The sequence below is a fragment of the Sitophilus oryzae genome, unplaced genomic scaffold (genome assembly GCF_002938485.1).
Source record: "Sitophilus oryzae breed Bouriz unplaced genomic scaffold, Soryzae_2.0 scaffold_1430_pilon_pilon, whole genome shotgun sequence".
Lineage (NCBI taxonomy): Eukaryota > Metazoa > Arthropoda > Insecta > Coleoptera > Curculionidae > Sitophilus > Sitophilus oryzae.
In genome coordinates this window covers 990,461-1,009,471 of record NW_022146094.1, presented here as the reverse complement: position 1 = coordinate 1,009,471, position 19,011 = coordinate 990,461, and the positions used below count along the sequence as shown (strand labels likewise).

Genomic DNA, 19,011 nt, shown 5'->3' with positions numbered 1-19,011 from the left:
TGATCGTAAACTAAAGAGTATAAAGTGTAATTGAAACCACTAATTTATTCCACTAATTGGGAGGTTCTGAATGAAGCTTACACTTTTAAATAATTAAATAATAAATTTTTCGTATTCTCCGTATTTAAATCCGTGTATTTGCAAGTACTAGTTGTTTACGATATTCTCCGATGGTGGTAGCACTGGCGAAGAATGCACCAAGCCTATACCTACTTATATTAACAAAATAAGCTGGAACTGTTAATAAATTATTATTGCAAAATGTAGATCTGCAAAATATGTTTATTCTAAGAATTAGTACCTATAATACGCAGTGCCCTTTTTGACCTCTAAACAATCTGTGAATATCACTATAATAGCATATTATACCGTGTCTTGCAAATCTAAGTACTTTTTTAAAACCAATAGGCTGTAAGTTGAATGTGAGATTTTTGTCCTTAAAAAATTCCCCAAGAAACTTTTTTGTCTAAGCAGAGACTCAAGAATTTTATATCAAATAACGCCTTTAAAGTGAGGTTGCTAATACTAAACATTTCCGGTTCGATTTTGAACACGGTTAAAAAGGTGTTTTAAGTATGCACTTTGATAAAGTGAATATTTAAGACATCTTTATTTTATTTCTTATTCTATTTACAACTTCCATGTCACTCGTACATACGTATAAAAAATTACTAATAGATACTTACTGGTAGTTTCCACTGGATACAACGAAGAATCTGCATCTTTGAGTATCTAGAGGAACAAATTTTATAAAACTTGAAGACCTAATTATATCACATTTCTATCTTACACCACTTACTACTACATGAAACATAATATGTGCCTGTTGAATGGTTCCTTTAGAATAGATTTATTTTACATATGTGAGGAGTAATACATAAAAATGTTTCTGTTACTTTAATATAAACTATTTAATAATATATAGTAATAATCATGAGGAAAGCACAACCATAAATAATATCAAAATGGATACATATATTAAAAACACAAATTAATATATTAAACAGAAACATCCGAAATTATATACTACTGGCTTGTGAAAAAGCTATCGTTACTAAAGATTGTGAATATGATAATGTATTTTATGGATGATAAGTGAGTTGCTTGTTAAACACTGGTGGTAGTTTCGTCAATCATATATGGTAAGGTCGTCGCCATGGGATGAATATTTGGAGGTGGAATTTTTGATCCTCTACGCGAAGGCGGTGTTGGTGGTGGTATATCCTGTTTACAAAATCTTGCTAATAATTTTCAATTATTTTGTTTAAATTAGACTAACTATGCTTTCTAAATCAAATGCATATTTGCAATTCCTGTTCTCATTCATGGCATGCTAGACGTATTTCAATTATCTTTAAAAGTTTTTGAAAATATGTAGTTATAAGAATGCCGATTAGAAAAGTATATATTATAAAGAGTACAAATAGTAAATCAAAAAAGTTACTTATTTCAGAGACACTTCGTACACTGCTATTTGCGACCAAATTGGGAGTCTTAGCAGCACGATTTGTGGTAAGAAGTAAGGCTGGAGTATGTGGTAAGAGAATTTCTTATGTGATAAAAGGAGGCGGGAGTGCGCCAGGGATGCATGTTATCTCCCTTATGCTGGATTCAGAGTTCCGTAGCCGTAAGACGTAAGCCGTATCGTTAGCCGTAAGACTTAAGGCGCAAGGAAAGCCATTCATAGTTGCCGTAAGACGTAACGATACTTCATCGTAAGCGTGCGCATTACCGTTTTTAATAGGTTATGTTGTTGTTTGGGCTGTGAATGTTGTAAATAAAACTATAATACTCGTTATTTATTTTGTTATTATTAATTTAATTGAACTAAAATGGACACGGACAATTATATTTTCGTTGCCGAAGTGAAATATCTGTGAAATATATTATAAAAGTTGTAGAAATGGCTACCGAGTACCACCGAACCTAGCCGACAACACCCGATTCGATAAGACGTAACGTAAGAATTAAAATTGGTTCATTTCTTACGTCTTACGGCATACGGCTTACGGCATACGGAGATCTATGAATGCAATCATATGATTGTGAAGGTCGATATCCCTTACGTCTTAACGATACGGCTTACGTCTTACGGCTACGGAACTCTGAATCCAGCATTAGAATAATAATATAAACAATTAGCTCTATGTATCCTTTATTTGTTATTAAACAGATCTTTTCCCATAAATTTAAACGAAAAAATGGTAATTTACAGAAGGTTTCTGGTGACAGACAATATTTAATAATGATTTTTAGAGGTGTTTTAAATTAAATAAATTTATTATAGGTTGCTTTTGGTGATGGACTGCCAACACTAATGTGTGAGATGTGTTTGGACAGTTTAAAGGGTGCTTTCCAGTTCAAAAAACAATGTGAGAGCATCGATGCCAGTTTGAGAGAGTACTGCAAAAATATTAAAGTAAATGCCATCAAACAGGAACTACAAAACACTGATTTTATGGGTAATATTATGAATTAAGTAAAATCTAATATTTTTTAACTTAATTATTCGTTATAGATTCTTTACATACACTAAGTAATTTATTGAACGACACTCAAAACAAGGAATCATCAAGTAATGTAGTACCTACAGGATCAGGTGAACATACTGAAATAAAACAACCTCCAGAAACAGATTACATACAGCTACTAGAAAATAACCAATTATTGCTGACTTGCAGGGAATGTGCTAAAATTTTCACCACCCTAGAGGGCTTAAGGTATTTTTTATTTTGGTAGAACTTTATTTTTCTGTAAAAATGAAATGGGGAAAACTTATTCATCATATTTTATTATTCACAGGAGTCACAAGAGAACCCATTCTGGTACTACCTTCAAATGTAAACAATGTGATAAAGAATATACTAGGAAAAATCATTTGGAGCGACATGAAGCGACTCATGGCAATAGGAAGGTTCACGTGTGTAAACTATGTAACAAAACTCTTACGAGAATGGAACATTTGAAAAGGCATTTAGTGACGCATTTGAGAGAAAAACCTTTCAATTGTAAGACATGTAATAGAGGTTTTAATAGAATTGAACACTTACATAATCACATACCAAGATGCAAAGGTAAGTTTTTTATTTAAGGATTTCTTTATAGTAAAATCAATTATTTTTTTCTTACAGGAGATATAGTATATTGTTGTCCGGTTTGCAACAAAGCTTTCAACAGAGCCGATAGTTTAGAAGTGCACAAACAACAGCACGATTCCATACAACTTTCCTTGCCGACAATTGAGAATCTGGACAATATAGAGGAGCATTATTTTGAGGTTATTTTTAGAAAAATGTTTTTTTTTTTTGGTATTTTTATTAATGATTTTGTAGGTGGATTATGACGCAACCATAACTTTTTCGGATGGTTCTGATCTCGAGGACTGTTTCGAGCCCCACGTTGAAGTGACGGAAACTATGGAAGAAGATAAAATTGAAGGAACGGAAGAAGATATGGACGGGAATGTACAAGTTTACGAGACTAATACGCAAGATTCTACAGGTAAATATAGAAAGTCAGTTGTTGTTTATATACAGGATGGCTCATTAGTGCCAGGAAGTCGAATATCGTTGTTATTAATAAATATATGAAAAAAAGCTCCACATATACAGGGTGAGTCTTAATTTTGAGAAGCACTGTATCTTTTCTGTGTTTTCTTTCTTGTAAATTTAATTTTGTAAAAAATTATGGTTTTGAACAAAAAAAAACTAAAAAAATTTCTCAAAATTTTTTCAAAAAATTCTAAATTTTCAATTTTTTTTTCGCGAAAAAACCTCATAATCGTGATTTTGGGGTCGAGATATCCTACTCCTAAAAATATTTGCACTGATTCAAGACTCACCCTGTATAAATGTTGCATTCTTTAATTTCCTAAACATCAAGGACAACAGAGTGATACATCAAAATAAAATTTCTCATGTCAAAAAATTCCCAGATACCAATTTTCATCCAAATATTTTGACGTTACTTTAAAAATTATTTGGAAAAAATCGAAATAAAAATGAAATTTTGTGTGCACCCTGTATATCCGAAACTAAGCATTTAAGACATACATTTATACGAACTTTTTTACTTATTTTTATCTGCAAAAGTTTGCGGAATACATTTCGGACCACCCTGTATATTGTTTTAATTTATTTTTTTTTTCTATTTTAGGTGAAGGTGATAAATATATTTTGGAAGCGGATAACAATACGGATACCGTGGACATATGCGACGATATTGACATGGATGACAACGAAAACGACGAGAAACCTTTGGCAGAATTGGTCGCTCTTGTCAAAGCCGAACAAAAAATCGAATATGTTCGCGAGCCGGATAACGACGAGGATTACGAGCCTGACATAATTGACACGACAAATGACGTTATCGAAGGTAAATATCGGTTTTTAAAATTAATTAAATCCGACATTTTTTTTCATATTTATTTCTCTATTTTTGTTTTTATTTTATTTTTTGTTTTAATTTTTTTATTGTTGTTTTTTTCTCTATTTTTGTTTTTATTTTTTCTTTCTACTTTATTTTTTTTTAGGTAGAGACAGTTCACTAGACAGTTCGGATGAAGAATACGTGCCCCTTAAGCCTAAGCAACCTTCTCCAAATGGTAAAAAAAGAGGTAGACCCAGAAAACACCCGCCTAAAGTTAGAGTGCCCGGTAGAAGAGGTAGACCTCCAGGTAAATATAGTTTTTTTTAGAATTATTTTTTAGTTATTTATTTTAAAATTAAAAAAAAATAAACTAAATTATTTTTTTATTGTCTTTTTATTGCACTTATTTTATTTACTTTAAAATGATTTGAAAATACTAACTGTGACACTCAAACTTTGCAAAAAAAAATATTAAAATAAGTTTAATAAAAATGTATATATATTTTTTGAGTTACAAATTTAACAATTTTAAAAACGTAATCCGTAAATTTTATGGATTACAATGTGTAATCCATTTATCTGATGGATTACAAAATGTAATCCACCCCTGTCTAATAGTTTATATAATTGATAATTATTACTGAATAATACTAATCCATAATTGGATAACGGATTACTAATTTGCAGAATATTGAATTATGGATTACTTTTAATTTATTGAATATAGGGATAAGTTTGACTGGGTTATACATTATACGTTAATTTTTAAAAAGTAATCCGTAAATTATATGGATTACAATGTGTAATCCATTTATGTAATGGATTACAGAATTTAATCCATCAGTCTAATGGTATAGATAATCGATAATACCTACTGAATACTAATAATCCATAATCCATTTATGGATTTTTAGTATTCAGTAGGTATAATATACTAATAATCCATAATTGGATTATGGATTATTAATAATTTGCTATATGGCTTACTAGTAATTCATTCCATTATGGATTACTAATGGTACAAAAAACACCATGGTGTAAAGGATTGAAATTCTAGAAAGTTTAAAAACAAAAACTATGGGCTATTTTTACTGCGTGGATTACATAATGAAATCCATAATTTCGATGTCTGTGGATTACCGATCTGGTACGTGTTTTCTAGGCTCCACAGGTAAGAAGAAAGTTCACAAGGAAAAGGAAGATGAAGAAGAGATTGGAGAATATATCTGTCCGCTTTGCAATGAATTTTACGATAGAATTAGTTTGCTGGATAAGCACGCGCGAGAAGTCCATCCAGGCCTAAAGGTAATCCATTACTTTTTAACAAATATGTGTATAATAAGGTCACAATATAGTGCTTGATTTTTGGAGATTTAATGAAAATTTGGCCTTTTTTGTGACTAGAGTATATATTTTCTGGAAAATCAGAGGGGAATTTCTTTGGAAGTTTTATGTTTTTCCCGCGATAATTTTCCTACATTTTTTTGTGAATAATCACCCTGTAATTCACACAGATGTTTATTTAAGGTTTTTCGCGTAATTTATACATAGGAATTAATGTATATGATAGACAACTTTATACAATGTTGCCTGTATTTTTTACTAACTAAATGGAACAAAAATGAACAATGTAATTTTTTTCACATTTTTATAAAACACCTTGTATAAAATAATTTTAAGATTGCTGTAAAAATTTAAGTTGAGTAATTTTTTTTTCTAAAAATTCATTTACACCCTGTATAGTCATTGATTAAAAAGACAAAGGAATGGGCACGTTAAGAAAACCAGTACGACCGCTAAGGTACTTTAATATGGCTGACTAAAATTCGGGTTTACCAGTGGCGTTCTAGTTTTTTTAAACGTGTTAAAATATAATGTATAGTAGGCTAAATAATTTGATAATGATTAAATTAGTTTTACATTGAGTCAATGCTAAACAAGTTCAAAAATGTTATTGGTTACTAAAAATGTTTGAAAATTATGAAAATAAAAATAATGCTGATGAAATAAATAAGGTAATTTATTTTTTTAATAACGGAAATGAAGATACACTACTGAATAAAAATAAAATCATTATTTTTATGTTTTTTTGGCTGGAAACGATAGCACGCTGATTTACATTAATATCATTATAATTCAAGTCCTGACACATTGTCTGTCCAGATTTATACACTTTGCATATTCCCATATTCGGCATACTTTAGTAGATTTTTATTCCCGTATTTCCTCGAACAGGTCCACAAGTGTGGCGTTTGCGGTAAAGACTTCAACCGGCCGAACCACCTGAAACGTCACATGACCTCGCACTCGGCGGACAAGCCGTACAGTTGCGACATCTGTACGCGCAGTTTCAGCCGCAGGGACCACCTGCACCAACACCAAAAACTGCACACTCAGAGCGGGGATCACCCGTGCGAGATATGCGAGAAGCCGTTTAACCGGGCCGACCAGCTGGCCAAGCACAAAGCGGCCAAGCATGGAATTGGGGATAAGGTGTCGGTAAGTAATGTTGACGTTAGTGACTTTATTATTACTTGTAATTCATTGAATAATAGATTTTTTTTTCGTTATAAATTTAACGATTTTTAAAAATGTAATCCGTAAATTTAATGGATTACAATGTGTAATTCATCTATTTAATGGATTACAAAATGTAAGCCATTCTTCTATAGGTCTGGATAGTCGGTAATCCCTACTGTTAATACTAATAATCTTAAATTGCATTATGGATTACCAATAATCCATAATATGGATTTTTAGTAGTCTATAGTATAGCTTACTCGCAATCCATAAAAATGAGTACCACATTATTTATATTTCGCTTACTGATTTTTCTCAGTTGTTTTCCTCACCAGCGATCTTCTTTAATTTTTCTTGTTTCTGCTGTTTCTACAATATGTAATCCGTCATTTTAATAGTTTGGAGTTTAGATAATCAATAATCCAAACTGAAACTGTAGTATTCCATAATTGAATTCTGGATTACGAGTAATCCATATGGATCGTTTGTAATCCAGTTGGATTATTAGTAATCCATGTGGATTACTTATAAACCATGACATTACTTACTTGCAATCCATTGCATAACTCGCGATCTTCTCTAATTTGTCTTCTTTCTGCTCTTTCTACAATATGTAATCCATTTATCTAATGGATTACAAAATGTAATCCATCAGTTTAATGGTTTAGAGTTTAGATAATTGATAATCCCGACTGAAACTATAGTAATCCATAATTGGATTCAGGATTACTAGTAATTTATATGGATCGGTTGTAATCCAATTAGATTATTAGTAATTTATGTGGATTGCTTATAATCCACGACATGACTTACTTGTAATCCATTGCATTATGGATTACTAATAATCCATATTTCAATTATTAACTATGGAGCTCTCAATCTAATTTCTAAAAAACTTTGTCACGACTGAATGATATTAATCCATAATCGATTAGTGGATTACTAGTAATCGATACGGATTATTTGTAATCCATATATATTACTTGTAATCCATGACTTGACTTGTAATCCATTGCGTCGTACATTACTAGTAATCCATAATCCAATAATTATTAATTAACTATTATGCCTTAGTAAAATTGGTCATATTTAAAGTTAATCCAAAAGACAAAATCAATGGAGCTGCCAATCTTATTTCTAAAAAACTTTAATTGTTTAGGAGAAAAATCTAGTCCATGTTTTGTTTGAAGTTTCTTTTTAATTATTTAAAATTTTATATTTTTTTAAAACATACATTTGAAAATAAACTTTTAATAAAATTTTGATTGCTTTAATGTATCACATGATGGGAAAAGTGACAAGATGAAAACTATAATGATGGTTTTTTATTATACCTTTAATAATAACCTTCAAAACCATGCCAAGATATTGTAAAAGCAGTTATAAAATGTCTAGAATATTTTTGAAACGAACTGGTAGGTATAAATCAGAGCAAAAAATGTTGATGTTTCCAAAAAGAAAAGAATATTTTAGTCTTTCCCCAATTATAATACCAGAGTCAAAGAAAAAGTTACTAAAAATAAGTTTAACTGATTGGTCCAAATTTTTTTCCCCAAATATTATTTTTGGTTTCTTTTAAATATAGTAACTTGTGATTTATAACTTTATATTTAGATTGAGTTTTGTTAAATTTCGCATATTCTTTAAAAATAATGAAAATATTTTAAAAAAAAATGATAAATACTCAGTAATTACGTATGTCTAATTATGTTATTGCACCACAAAATTTCTAGGTTCAGATGTGTTATTCTTGCAAACTACATTACAATTTTTCAGTCATGAATTTAAGAAATTCTGTTTTTTCTCTCTATTTTTCTTATTAAACGGCCCCGGTATTCGTTTATTTACATCCATAAAAAAAATATAAACACAAAGGTCACAACACGTAAAATTTCTACGTTCCAAAATACCTGTCTGCCTGACACACATACACGTTTCCAAAAAAAAGGAGGATCCGTGTTTTGTTCGGTCTATTTTTAATTTACGCTATAAAACTAGTCTAGGGATGTGCCGAATTATCGATATTCGACTTGATTAAAAACATAATTTTCTTGTCTCCATAAAGAAAAAAGTTATAGTCGGTTAAATTGAAAGCTTTGTACAGGGTGTCCCATTTACGTGTATTTTATGGCGTTTCTCGTTTATGGGTGTGTAGTATTTTTAGTTTCATAAAAAAATTGCATAGTGATATGAAAACCTAGAGGGACACCTTGTATACCCAAAATAAATTTAACAATTTTCAAAATGTAATCCATAAATTTAATGGATTACAATGTGTAATCCGTTTATATAATGGATTACAATGTGTAATCCATTTATATAATGGATTACAAAATGTAGTACATTCTTCTAAGGGTTTAGACAGTCGGTAATCCCGACAGTTAATACTACATGTAATAATGTTTAGTGGGATTATAGATTACCAATAATCCATAATATGAAGTAAAAAGTAAGCAAAAAAATAATTGTCACATTTTTCTCACTGATTTCATTTTTAGTTTCATAAAAAATTGCATAGTGATATGAAAACCTAAAGGGACACCTTGTATACCCAAAATAAATTTAACAATTTTCAAAATGTAATCCAGAAATTTAATGGATTACAATGTGTAATCCGTTTATATAATGGATTACAATGTGTAATCCATTTATATAATGTATTACAAAATGTAGTACATTTTTCTAAGGGTTTAGATAGTCGGTAATCCCGACAGTTAATACTACTTGTAATAGTGTTCAGTGGGATTATGGATTACCAATAATCCATAATATGAAGTAAAAAGTAAGCAAAAAAATAAGTGTCACATTTTTCTCACTGATTTCTTTCAGTGGTTTTCTTCACTAGCGATCTTCCCCAATTTTTCTTGTTTCTGTACTTTCTACAATATGTAATCCATTTATCTAATGGATCACAAAATGTAATCCATCAGTTTAATGGTTTAGAGTTTAGACAATTGATAATTTTGACTGAAACTATAGTATTCCGTAATTGGATTCTGGACTAGTAATGCATATGGATTACTTCTAATCCATGACATGACTTACTTGTAATCCACTCCATTATAGATTACCGTAAAATGGGGGGAATAGAAACATAGTGGCGAAAAGAAACAAAATTTCTGAAAAAAATCAAATCACGATTAAAAATGTTCAAAGTAAAAAGAGTCATATCTAATTTTACCTATATAATTTTATTACAGTTAATAAAGATGCCAAGAGAGTATAAATCCAAGTCTCGGAAACCATACAGGAAACATGATCCGGAAATATTAAACCGGGCGATTGCTGATGTCAAATATAATGGGCTCTCATTAAGAAAAGCTGCAATAAAGTATAAAATACACTTCTCTGTTATATATCGCCATGTTAAACGACCTGACATGAAACTTCAAGGAGGACAAACTTCTTTAACTAAGAATGAAGAGCAAATTCTTGTAGAACGCTTAAAAACTTGTGCAGAATGGGGCTATCCTATAGACACATTTACACTGAGAATGATTGTCAAGGAGTTTCTTGATAGAAAAGGAAAGATTGTTCCAAGGTTTAAAGAAAATATGCCTGGAAAAGAATTTGTTTATTCTTTCTTGAAACGTCACAAAAAGGATCTATCCTATAGAATGTGTCAAAATATTAAGAGAATCCGTGCTGCTGTTTCACAGGAAACCATCAACGAATATTTTGATCGATTGCAAGAAGAATTGCAAAATGTGCCACCTCAAAATATAGTTAATTTTGACGAAACAAATTTATGCGATGATCCTGGCAAGAAAAAAGTTATTACAAGACGCGGATGCAAATACCCTGAGAGAGTCATGAACAGTACAAAGGCTTCTACATCCGTCATGTTTAGTGGTGCTGGAGACGGTACGATATTACCCCCTTACGTAGTATATAGGGCTTTACATATGTATCATTCGTGGACTGAAGATGGCCCTAAAAATGCAAGATACAACCGCACGAAATCTGGATGGTTCGACAACTTTTGCTTTGAGGACTGGATTACGACAGTGGCAGTCCCTTATTTAAAAAAGCAACCAGGTAAAAGAATCCTGATAGGGGATAACCTGGCATCACACTTGACTTTGGAAGTTATCAGAATATGCTCTGAAAATGATATCCATCTAATTTTTCTTCCGGCAAACTCGACTCACCTTACACAACCTCTCGACATCGCATTTTTCCGTCCACTGAAAATAGCTTGGCGCAAAATCCTCGAGAATTGGAAAAGTGGTCCAGGCAACAGTGAGGCATCTATTCCCAAACACAAATTTCCTCGTCTCCTAAAACAACTGATGAACAGTATCATTGAAAATGGACCAAGCAATATGCGAGCAGGTTTTAGAAAAAGTGGAATTATTCCTCTTGACAGGGAGATGGTGTTAAAGATGATTCCTACGTCTCCCGAGCACCGTGAAATAGAAAATAATGACCAACGTGCACTAGACTCAAGTTTAGTTGATACAACTGCACCACGAAAAAAACGATCAAAACTAAAGGTTCTCCCAGGAAAAAGTGTGACGGCATATGAATCGGAATCATCCGAGTCTGCAAATGAAATGAGCTCAGATAACTCAGATTCGGATACCCTTCCAGAAGCAAATACTTCTGATGACGATACAAGTGACTGGGCTGATACTCCAGATCAAAGTAATTCCATACAAGCACCCCGATTAGAACCTCCAGAAAGGACAAGCTCAATTTCAGCAAAGTCCACCACTATTTACCCATTTAAAATAAACAAAGAGGACATTCGAGAAGGTGATTGGTTAGTTGTTAATTTTTTTGTAAGCACAACAACGGCTTGTAGTTCTACTTCAAATAAGAAACCTTATATTGGAAGAGTAAGAGCCCTTATTGGAAACGGCAACTTTGAGGGAGAATTTTATCGCGAAAGAGATTCAAGGGACTTTAAAGGATACATTTATGGATTGCCCAATAGTCCAGATATCTCTGAATTTGAATATACCCAAATTATTGGGAAGCTTAATCCTCCTGAAGAGTTTAGAAGAGGCCTTAAAAAATTTGACTTTGATATAAGATGCTTAGGATAAGTTTACTATATTTTTGTATTTCGTAAAAAAAAATAAATGTTTTTGATTAAAAATAGTTATTATTATTCAATGTTAATTATTGTTACTTAAATATGTAATAATTTACTGTTTCTAATCACCTTGTTGGAAGTAGAATAGATAACACAAAGGTTATTTTTATTTAATATTTATACGCATATTTTTCAAAAATCAAATTATATGCAAAGAACAAACAAAGACCCATGTTTGAAAATATTCGGGAAAATAATACCACATTTTTATCAACCGGTATATCGCTAATAGCTTACGAAACTGTTTCTATTGGCCCCATTTTACGGTACATTCTTCTAAGGGTTTAGATAGTCGGTAATCCCGACAGTTAATACTACATGTAATAATGTTTAGTGGGATTATAGATTACCAATAATCCATAATATGAAGTAAAAAGTAAGCAAAAAAATAATTGTCACATTTTTCTCACTGATTTCATTTTTAGTTTCATAAAAAAAATTGCATAGCGATATGAAAACCAAGAGGAACACCTTGTATACCCAAAATAAATTTAACAATTTTCAAAATGTAATCCATAAATTTAATGGATTACAATGTGCAATCCGTTTATATAATGGATTACAATGTGTAATCCATTTATATAATGGATTACAATGTGTAATCCATTTATATAATGGATTACAAAACGTAGTACATTCTTGTAAGGGTTTAGATAGTCGGTAATCCCGACAGTTAATACTACATGTAATAATGTTTAGTGGGATTATAGATTACCAATAATCCATAATATGAAGTAAAAAGTAAGCAAAAAAATAATTGTCACATTTTTCTCACTGATTTCATTTTTAGTTTCATAAAAAAATTGCATAGTGATATGAAAACCTAGAGGGACGCCTTGTATACCCAAAATAAATTTAACAATTTTCAAAATGTAATCCATAAATTTAATGGATTACAATGTGTAATCCGTTTATATAATGGATTACAATGTGTAATCCATTTATATAATGGATTACAATGTGTAATCCATTTATATAATGGATCACAATGGGTAATCCATTTATATAATGGATTACAAAATGTAGTACATTCTTGTTTAGATAGTCGGTAATCCCGACAGTTAATACTACATCTAATAATGTTTAGTGGGATTATAGATTACCAATAATCCATAATATGAAGTAAAAAGTAAGCAAAAAAATAATTGTCACATTTTTCTCACTGATTTCTCTCAGTGGTTTTCTTCACTAGCGATCTTCCCTAATTTTTCTTGTTTCTGTTCTTTCTACAATATGTAATCCATTTATCTAATGGATCACAAAATGTAATCCATCAGTTTAATGGTTTAGAGTTTAGACAATTGATAATTTTGACTGAAAGTATAGTATTCCATAATGGGATTCTGGATTAATCCATATGGATTGCTTCTAATCCATGACATGATTTACTTGTAATCCATTGCATTATAAATTACTAATAATACATAATTCAATTATTAATTATGGAATCCACATAACATTCTCTAGTATAATTGAAAAAATTGCAAATTGTTGGTGGAAGCTCATCTCGCTCTTAAAAATTAACCAAGGCATGTATTGACATGATCCAAAAAACAAAATGCTCAGAAGGCGTGGCTCTGACCATATAATTATATTTTAGGAAAATTTACACACGAAATTATTGCACAGGGTGTTTTAAAGTTAAGGTAAAATACAACCCCTCGATTAACCCTGTATAATATGCTAAATGCTAACTACAAGTCGGATTCTGAGCTCCATTGAAGCTCAGTTTTTATAAACTATGACCCAAGTGTCCTATTATTTACTTTAAAATTAAATATCGATATGATCGATATTTTTTCGCTAAAATCGCGCACATCCCTAACAGAGACCACCAGAGAATGTGCATTAGTCACCAACCGCCGCTTTCCTAATTTCAGCTGATGGGCGAGAAAAAGTTCATCTGCGACCTGTGCCAAAAAGGTTTCACCACGGAGAAGTACCGCGACGTGCACATGAAAGCGCACAACGGCGAAAAAATCTACCGGTGCAAGGTGTGCGAAAAGTCGTTCCTGTCCAAGTCCCATCTCACCGAACACATGAAATTCCACAACGAACATTCCAAGAAGTTCCTCTGCTCCGAGTGCGGCCAGAGGTTTATTAGAAACGATTATTTGGTGATTCACATGAGGAGGCATAGGGGGGAGAAGCCGTTCAAGTGTAAATTTTGTGGAAAAGGTAAGAATATAGTTAGTTTTGAGGTTAAGAAATTGTTTTCGTTGGTTTTGGGGAAATTTGGGATGATTTGGCAACGTAGGTGCGATAATGTGTATGAATTACGGTGGCTCTCAAAATTTTTAATATTCTATTTATTTTTCGAATTTGTTTTGCATTGTGGTTTAGCCCTTTCAAGTGAAAGCTCTGCGAAAGGTCTTGAAACTATGAATTTTTACCAAAAAAAATAATGAAAATTTTATGTTTTCCTTGGCATGTTTCTAAAAAAATTATAAAACTTTTTAGTGCCACAGGTTTATCCCAAAATTTCTTTACGGCGTTTGCAATGTTGCCACCTATTTTACCCATATTCTGCATATTTATATGTTTGTAAGTTCACAGTAATTTTAATATTCTATATAAAAAATTACGACATTTAATTTTGAAATCAGTGTGCGTTATTAATAATTCTAGAAAAATGCTGCACACAAATACATTTTTGCATTTATTTTCAATCAAATTGAAAGAATAAATTTTGTTTGTAGCAACTACTACAAAGCACCATATATAATCGATACCTACGAGAAAAATTTTTTTGGAAATAGATTTTTCGCTCGTCCATATATGGTATTTTCAATCATTGAAAATACCTGTTTTACTAAACGTTCTGAATTTTGATGGCGCATTTTTTAAAAACTTTAATACTTTTTCAGGATTTCCTAGAACAACTGATCTCACTGTTCATGAGAGGTATCACACTGGAGAAAAAACACATTTGTGTACAATCTGTGGTCGTGGATTTGGAAGGTAATTAATGTTTTTTTATTAATAAATATCAATATTACAGCCCAGAACCTCAGTTTAATGATAAATTTTAAATCCAACTCTAAAACCCTTTTACATATATTATGTGAAATTACAAATTATTTTCCCTAACTTTAGTAAAATTTTTAATAACTTGGCAACATAGTTCGGTGGTTCTGGACATTTTTAATATATTAATATTAATTTTTAAAGGGACAAAATACCTGCACTATTTTTGATAATTTTTTTTTTAATTAGAATTTGTGTTATAAGCATAGAAAAAGTGATAAGGTAGACATAAAAAAATATTTGTGGTGACTAAAATTGAAGTGATAAAATTACAAACTTTATTTGACAGTTTCTCAAGATACTTTCCTTTTTTTAGGGCTTACAATTTGACAGTGCACATGAGAACGCACACGGGAGAAAAACCATACCAATGTACTTATTGCGACGCTGCGTTTGCGCAGGGCAACGATCTCAAGGCCCACATCAGGCGACATACAGGCGAAAGGTTCCAATGTGACCTGTGTTCAGAAAGCTTTTTGATGGGTTACCTTCTAACACAACACAAAAGAACGATACACGGTAAGTACCACTTTGTTTCAATATAAACAATTATACTTAGTGTTTTGTATGATCCACAAATATTTAGAATTTAGGGGAAAAAATGGACAGCCGAATTATCAAAATCTTTAAAAAAAATTACTTATTGAGTACCATTTTTGATAGGTCTGAACGTGGTCAGCAACATCAGGCGACTACAGCCCGTCAACAAAACAGAAAACCCCGACGACCCTCCGCCTATCACCATTCCCTTGCCGAAGCCGGTCGTACCCGACAACATCATGTTCAACCACCTGCTGCAGCCGATTCACAAGCAGGAAAAGATGGACGACCAAATGGAGGAGCCGGGAGCGGCCATTGCCTTGCCCTTGTCCAAACCTATGGTGCCGGAGAATTTCCTACATTCGATCAACACGCTGCAGGCGCAACTGTCCTTCAGTCAGATGCACTTCAGTACTAGTCAGAGGCCGGCCGTTTAAAAACTTGTCCATAACGTGGTAAGTTTTGAAACTTCTTTTGGAAAACTAGTTTTCGTATTTTGTGGGGAAATTTTGAACGATTTGGCAACAGCGCATTTTTTTTGTTTTGGGGAAATTTTAAACGATTTGGCAACAGCGCTTCCCTATGGAAATTTTGAACGACTTGGCAAAAGCGCTCTGTTATTTCAGTCGATTACGCAGTGATTCTCAAAATGTTTTATATGTTATTAAATTTTGAAGTACAAAATAACTAGACTATTTTTGATTATTTTTTGTAAATAGAAAAATTAGAAACAAAATTTTAGTTTGAATATTCAGAAATATTTAGAGGCTTGGCAACATGGAGCAATTACTCTTCGCAATTCGGTGGTCTTCGACATTTGTAATCAATCTGTATTTTGAGGTTCTAATAGCAAAATTGTGTTTTCAGGTACTGCCCTTGATACACAAATTAATTTTCTTATTTTTAGAGAAATTTTGAACAAATTGATAACGGCGCTCGATTATCTTTTCTTGTATTTAGGGAAATTTTGAACGATTTGGCAACAGCGCTCGATTACTTTCCATTTTCTATAGGGAAATTTTAAACGACTTGGCAACAAAGCTCTATTATTTCGATCTACTACACGGTGGCTCTCAACTTTTTTAATAATTTATTTTTAAATTTTATAGTGCAAAATTAATAACAAGGTTTTTTTTGATAAATAAATTTTATAGACAAAATAATTTCTACACTTTCTTAATATTAGAAAAATATTTACCCTACATCTGCAAGTGCTTGGCAACATGGCGAAACTACCGTTCAGTAGTCCTCAACGTTTTTAATGTATGATTGATTTTTAAAATGCAAAATATTTATTTTTATATACAATAAATATGGAAGATAAAAAATAATGGTTAGTGTACCAAGAGATATACAAACCTGTTTTTTTTTAACGTGCACTTATTAAATTATTTTCTTTAATTTTGGGGAAATTTTGGACGACATGGCAACCAAACATAATAGTGTCATTGAATTTACAGTGGCCCTCAAAATGTTTAATATTCTTTTTTCATACTTACGATGCCCAGTAAAAAGTAAAGTCTGTCCAGCAAGTCAAGGAAGATTTCGACAGAAGACATCCAAAAAATGACAGAAAATATAATCTACATGTGTATTACAATGACAGAGAACAAACGTCACTGTCAGGTGACAAAGAATATTGAAAATACATTTTTTATTTTTCTTTTGAACACAAGTTGATTTTAAACTCTTTTTCAAATAATTGTGTCGTAAGTGGTAAAGCCTCAAGATATAAAGTAGTAATATTTAGCAAGTGGCAACGTTGCATACCCTTAATAGTCAAGAAAATATTCAGAGAAAATTTCAGATGAACCTGCCGCTGTAAGAAGTTTTATATAATGCCTAATAGGTGTGTGTCTACCTTAATATGTCTTTTTTTGTGGTAAATACTATATTTTTGGTTTTTGTTCTGCAGGAACTTCAAAAAAAAGCACACCAAAATATGGGGACTACTGTCAATCACCGAAAACAGTTACTGTATTATAGTTTATATTGTGACATAAAAAGTTGACCTGTTTAATAAAGATTTTATTTAATTTCATATTCCTATCAAACTGTAAATAAATAGAACATAGTAATTCAGGGATTGATGTAAGAAGTTTTAGTAAAAATTGTAACTATTGACAGTATATAAATATTCAAAAGAATTTAAATTTTTAAGTTAAATCTATGATATTTAAAAAATCATGCATATTAAAGAGTAAAAAGTTGGGTTAATATGTTACTTCTGTGCAGTATTGTCAGATTGTGTAAGCTGAAGGTCACTTATGAAAGAACCGACAACCCTGCACAGAAGTTAACGCCGTGGCCGTTACTAGGCAACCAAAACAAAAAATATGTATATTATAATGCTGTTGATGGTTACTACTTTCATAAAAATATTGCAAAACTTATTTTTTTTTATTTCAAACTCTACCTAATACAATTTAAATACCGATGGGTCTAATCTAAGTAGTTTTTTATATACAAGCCTTGTACATAGATATATTTTTTGTAGATAATGTGGAGCTTATCTGTAGAAACTAAATAATTCAACCCAAGTTTTGATTTCCTTTCTGATAGAACAGGAAAACACGTTCTCACTTGAGTCTTTCATTTCTTTTGTGACATGTCCAGAGTATATGTCTTAATTTATTTTAAAAAATATATTAATATATATTGACGTTTTCTTTGTTGAAATAGTACCATAAATGATTGTAAATAGTATATATAAAAATAATCGATCCTAAGTACATATACATTTTTTAATGAATTGTAATTATTTTTGTTAATTTAAAATAAAAGGAATTCGAATTTTTGTTAATATTTCTTAATGTGGGGTTTTCAATGTATTTATTTTTTTATATATAAATTTATATAGGGTGTTTCTAATTTATTTGACTAAAACGCGCAACACTTTTTTTGAGTCATTAATTTAAATTTCACAATATATTATTATGGTTAAGTCTGCCCAGTTAGGAGCACCCTATATACTAAATATTTTTCACTCTTCAAATTGATCATCCTATGTGGTATTTTTGTGAAAACGAACAATTTAATATTAAACCAGTGGCGTACAACTACACATTCACAATTTGTAAATAGTTTTGTAGGTAAATAAACAATATTGAAAACAGTGAATTTTTTTCTGTTTCCCTGATTCAGGTATATACAGTGCGTTTGTTTTAAGTGCGATTCGTCTTGTATTTCGCCATTTAATATATTTCATTAGACATAAATATAGTTAAAGCTGTAGTTTGTCTACTAACTACGCCATTGTAAGCTGAATAACCACCTCGAAGAATCTAATCTAACTATACAGGAGAATAAGACAACGTTATTTAGTATGTACGATTTATTAGATATGTGAATATTAATAAACCTTTTTTTGAGGAAACAAAATAATTCCATAACTATTGTTGGAAATACAGATCAGTATTAGAGACTTAACAGTATAGGTTAGGTATATATTATAA

At 31.2% G+C, this 19,011-nt stretch overlaps 1 protein-coding gene across 1 annotated transcript; it reads left to right on the top strand.

Annotated features, from left to right (window-relative positions):
- The first annotated feature begins 2,193 nt into the window (after positions 1 to 2,193).
- LOC115876263 (zinc finger protein 226-like) lies at positions 2,194 to 18,672 on the top strand. Its single transcript, XM_030891972.1, has 15 exons — positions 2,194 to 2,225; positions 2,288 to 2,462; positions 2,519 to 2,720; positions 2,803 to 3,074; positions 3,132 to 3,277; positions 3,333 to 3,501; positions 4,156 to 4,374; positions 4,532 to 4,675; positions 5,531 to 5,673; positions 6,604 to 6,867; positions 13,870 to 14,167; positions 14,857 to 14,950; positions 15,333 to 15,535; positions 15,680 to 16,011; positions 17,472 to 18,672. The coding sequence occupies exons 1-14, from the start codon at positions 2,202 to 2,204 to the stop codon at positions 15,991 to 15,993; spliced, it is 2,667 nt and encodes an 888-aa protein (XP_030747832.1). The 5' UTR covers positions 2,194 to 2,201; the 3' UTR covers positions 15,994 to 16,011; positions 17,472 to 18,672.
- Positions 18,673 to 19,011: the final 339 nt, after the last annotated feature.

What these genes read in the sequence shown, in the direction of transcription:
- LOC115876263 (XM_030891972.1), top strand. Translation starts at nt 2,202, where the DNA reads ATGGTAATTTACAGAAGGTTTCTG. An exon ending in TCACATACCAAGATGCAAAG is followed by an intron (nt 3,075 to 3,131) that starts GTAAGTTTTTTA and finishes TTTTTCTTACAG; the next exon opens with GAGATATAGTATATTGTTGT. An exon ending in TAATACGCAAGATTCTACAG is followed by an intron (nt 3,502 to 4,155) that starts GTAAATATAGAA and finishes TTTCTATTTTAG; the next exon opens with GTGAAGGTGATAAATATATT.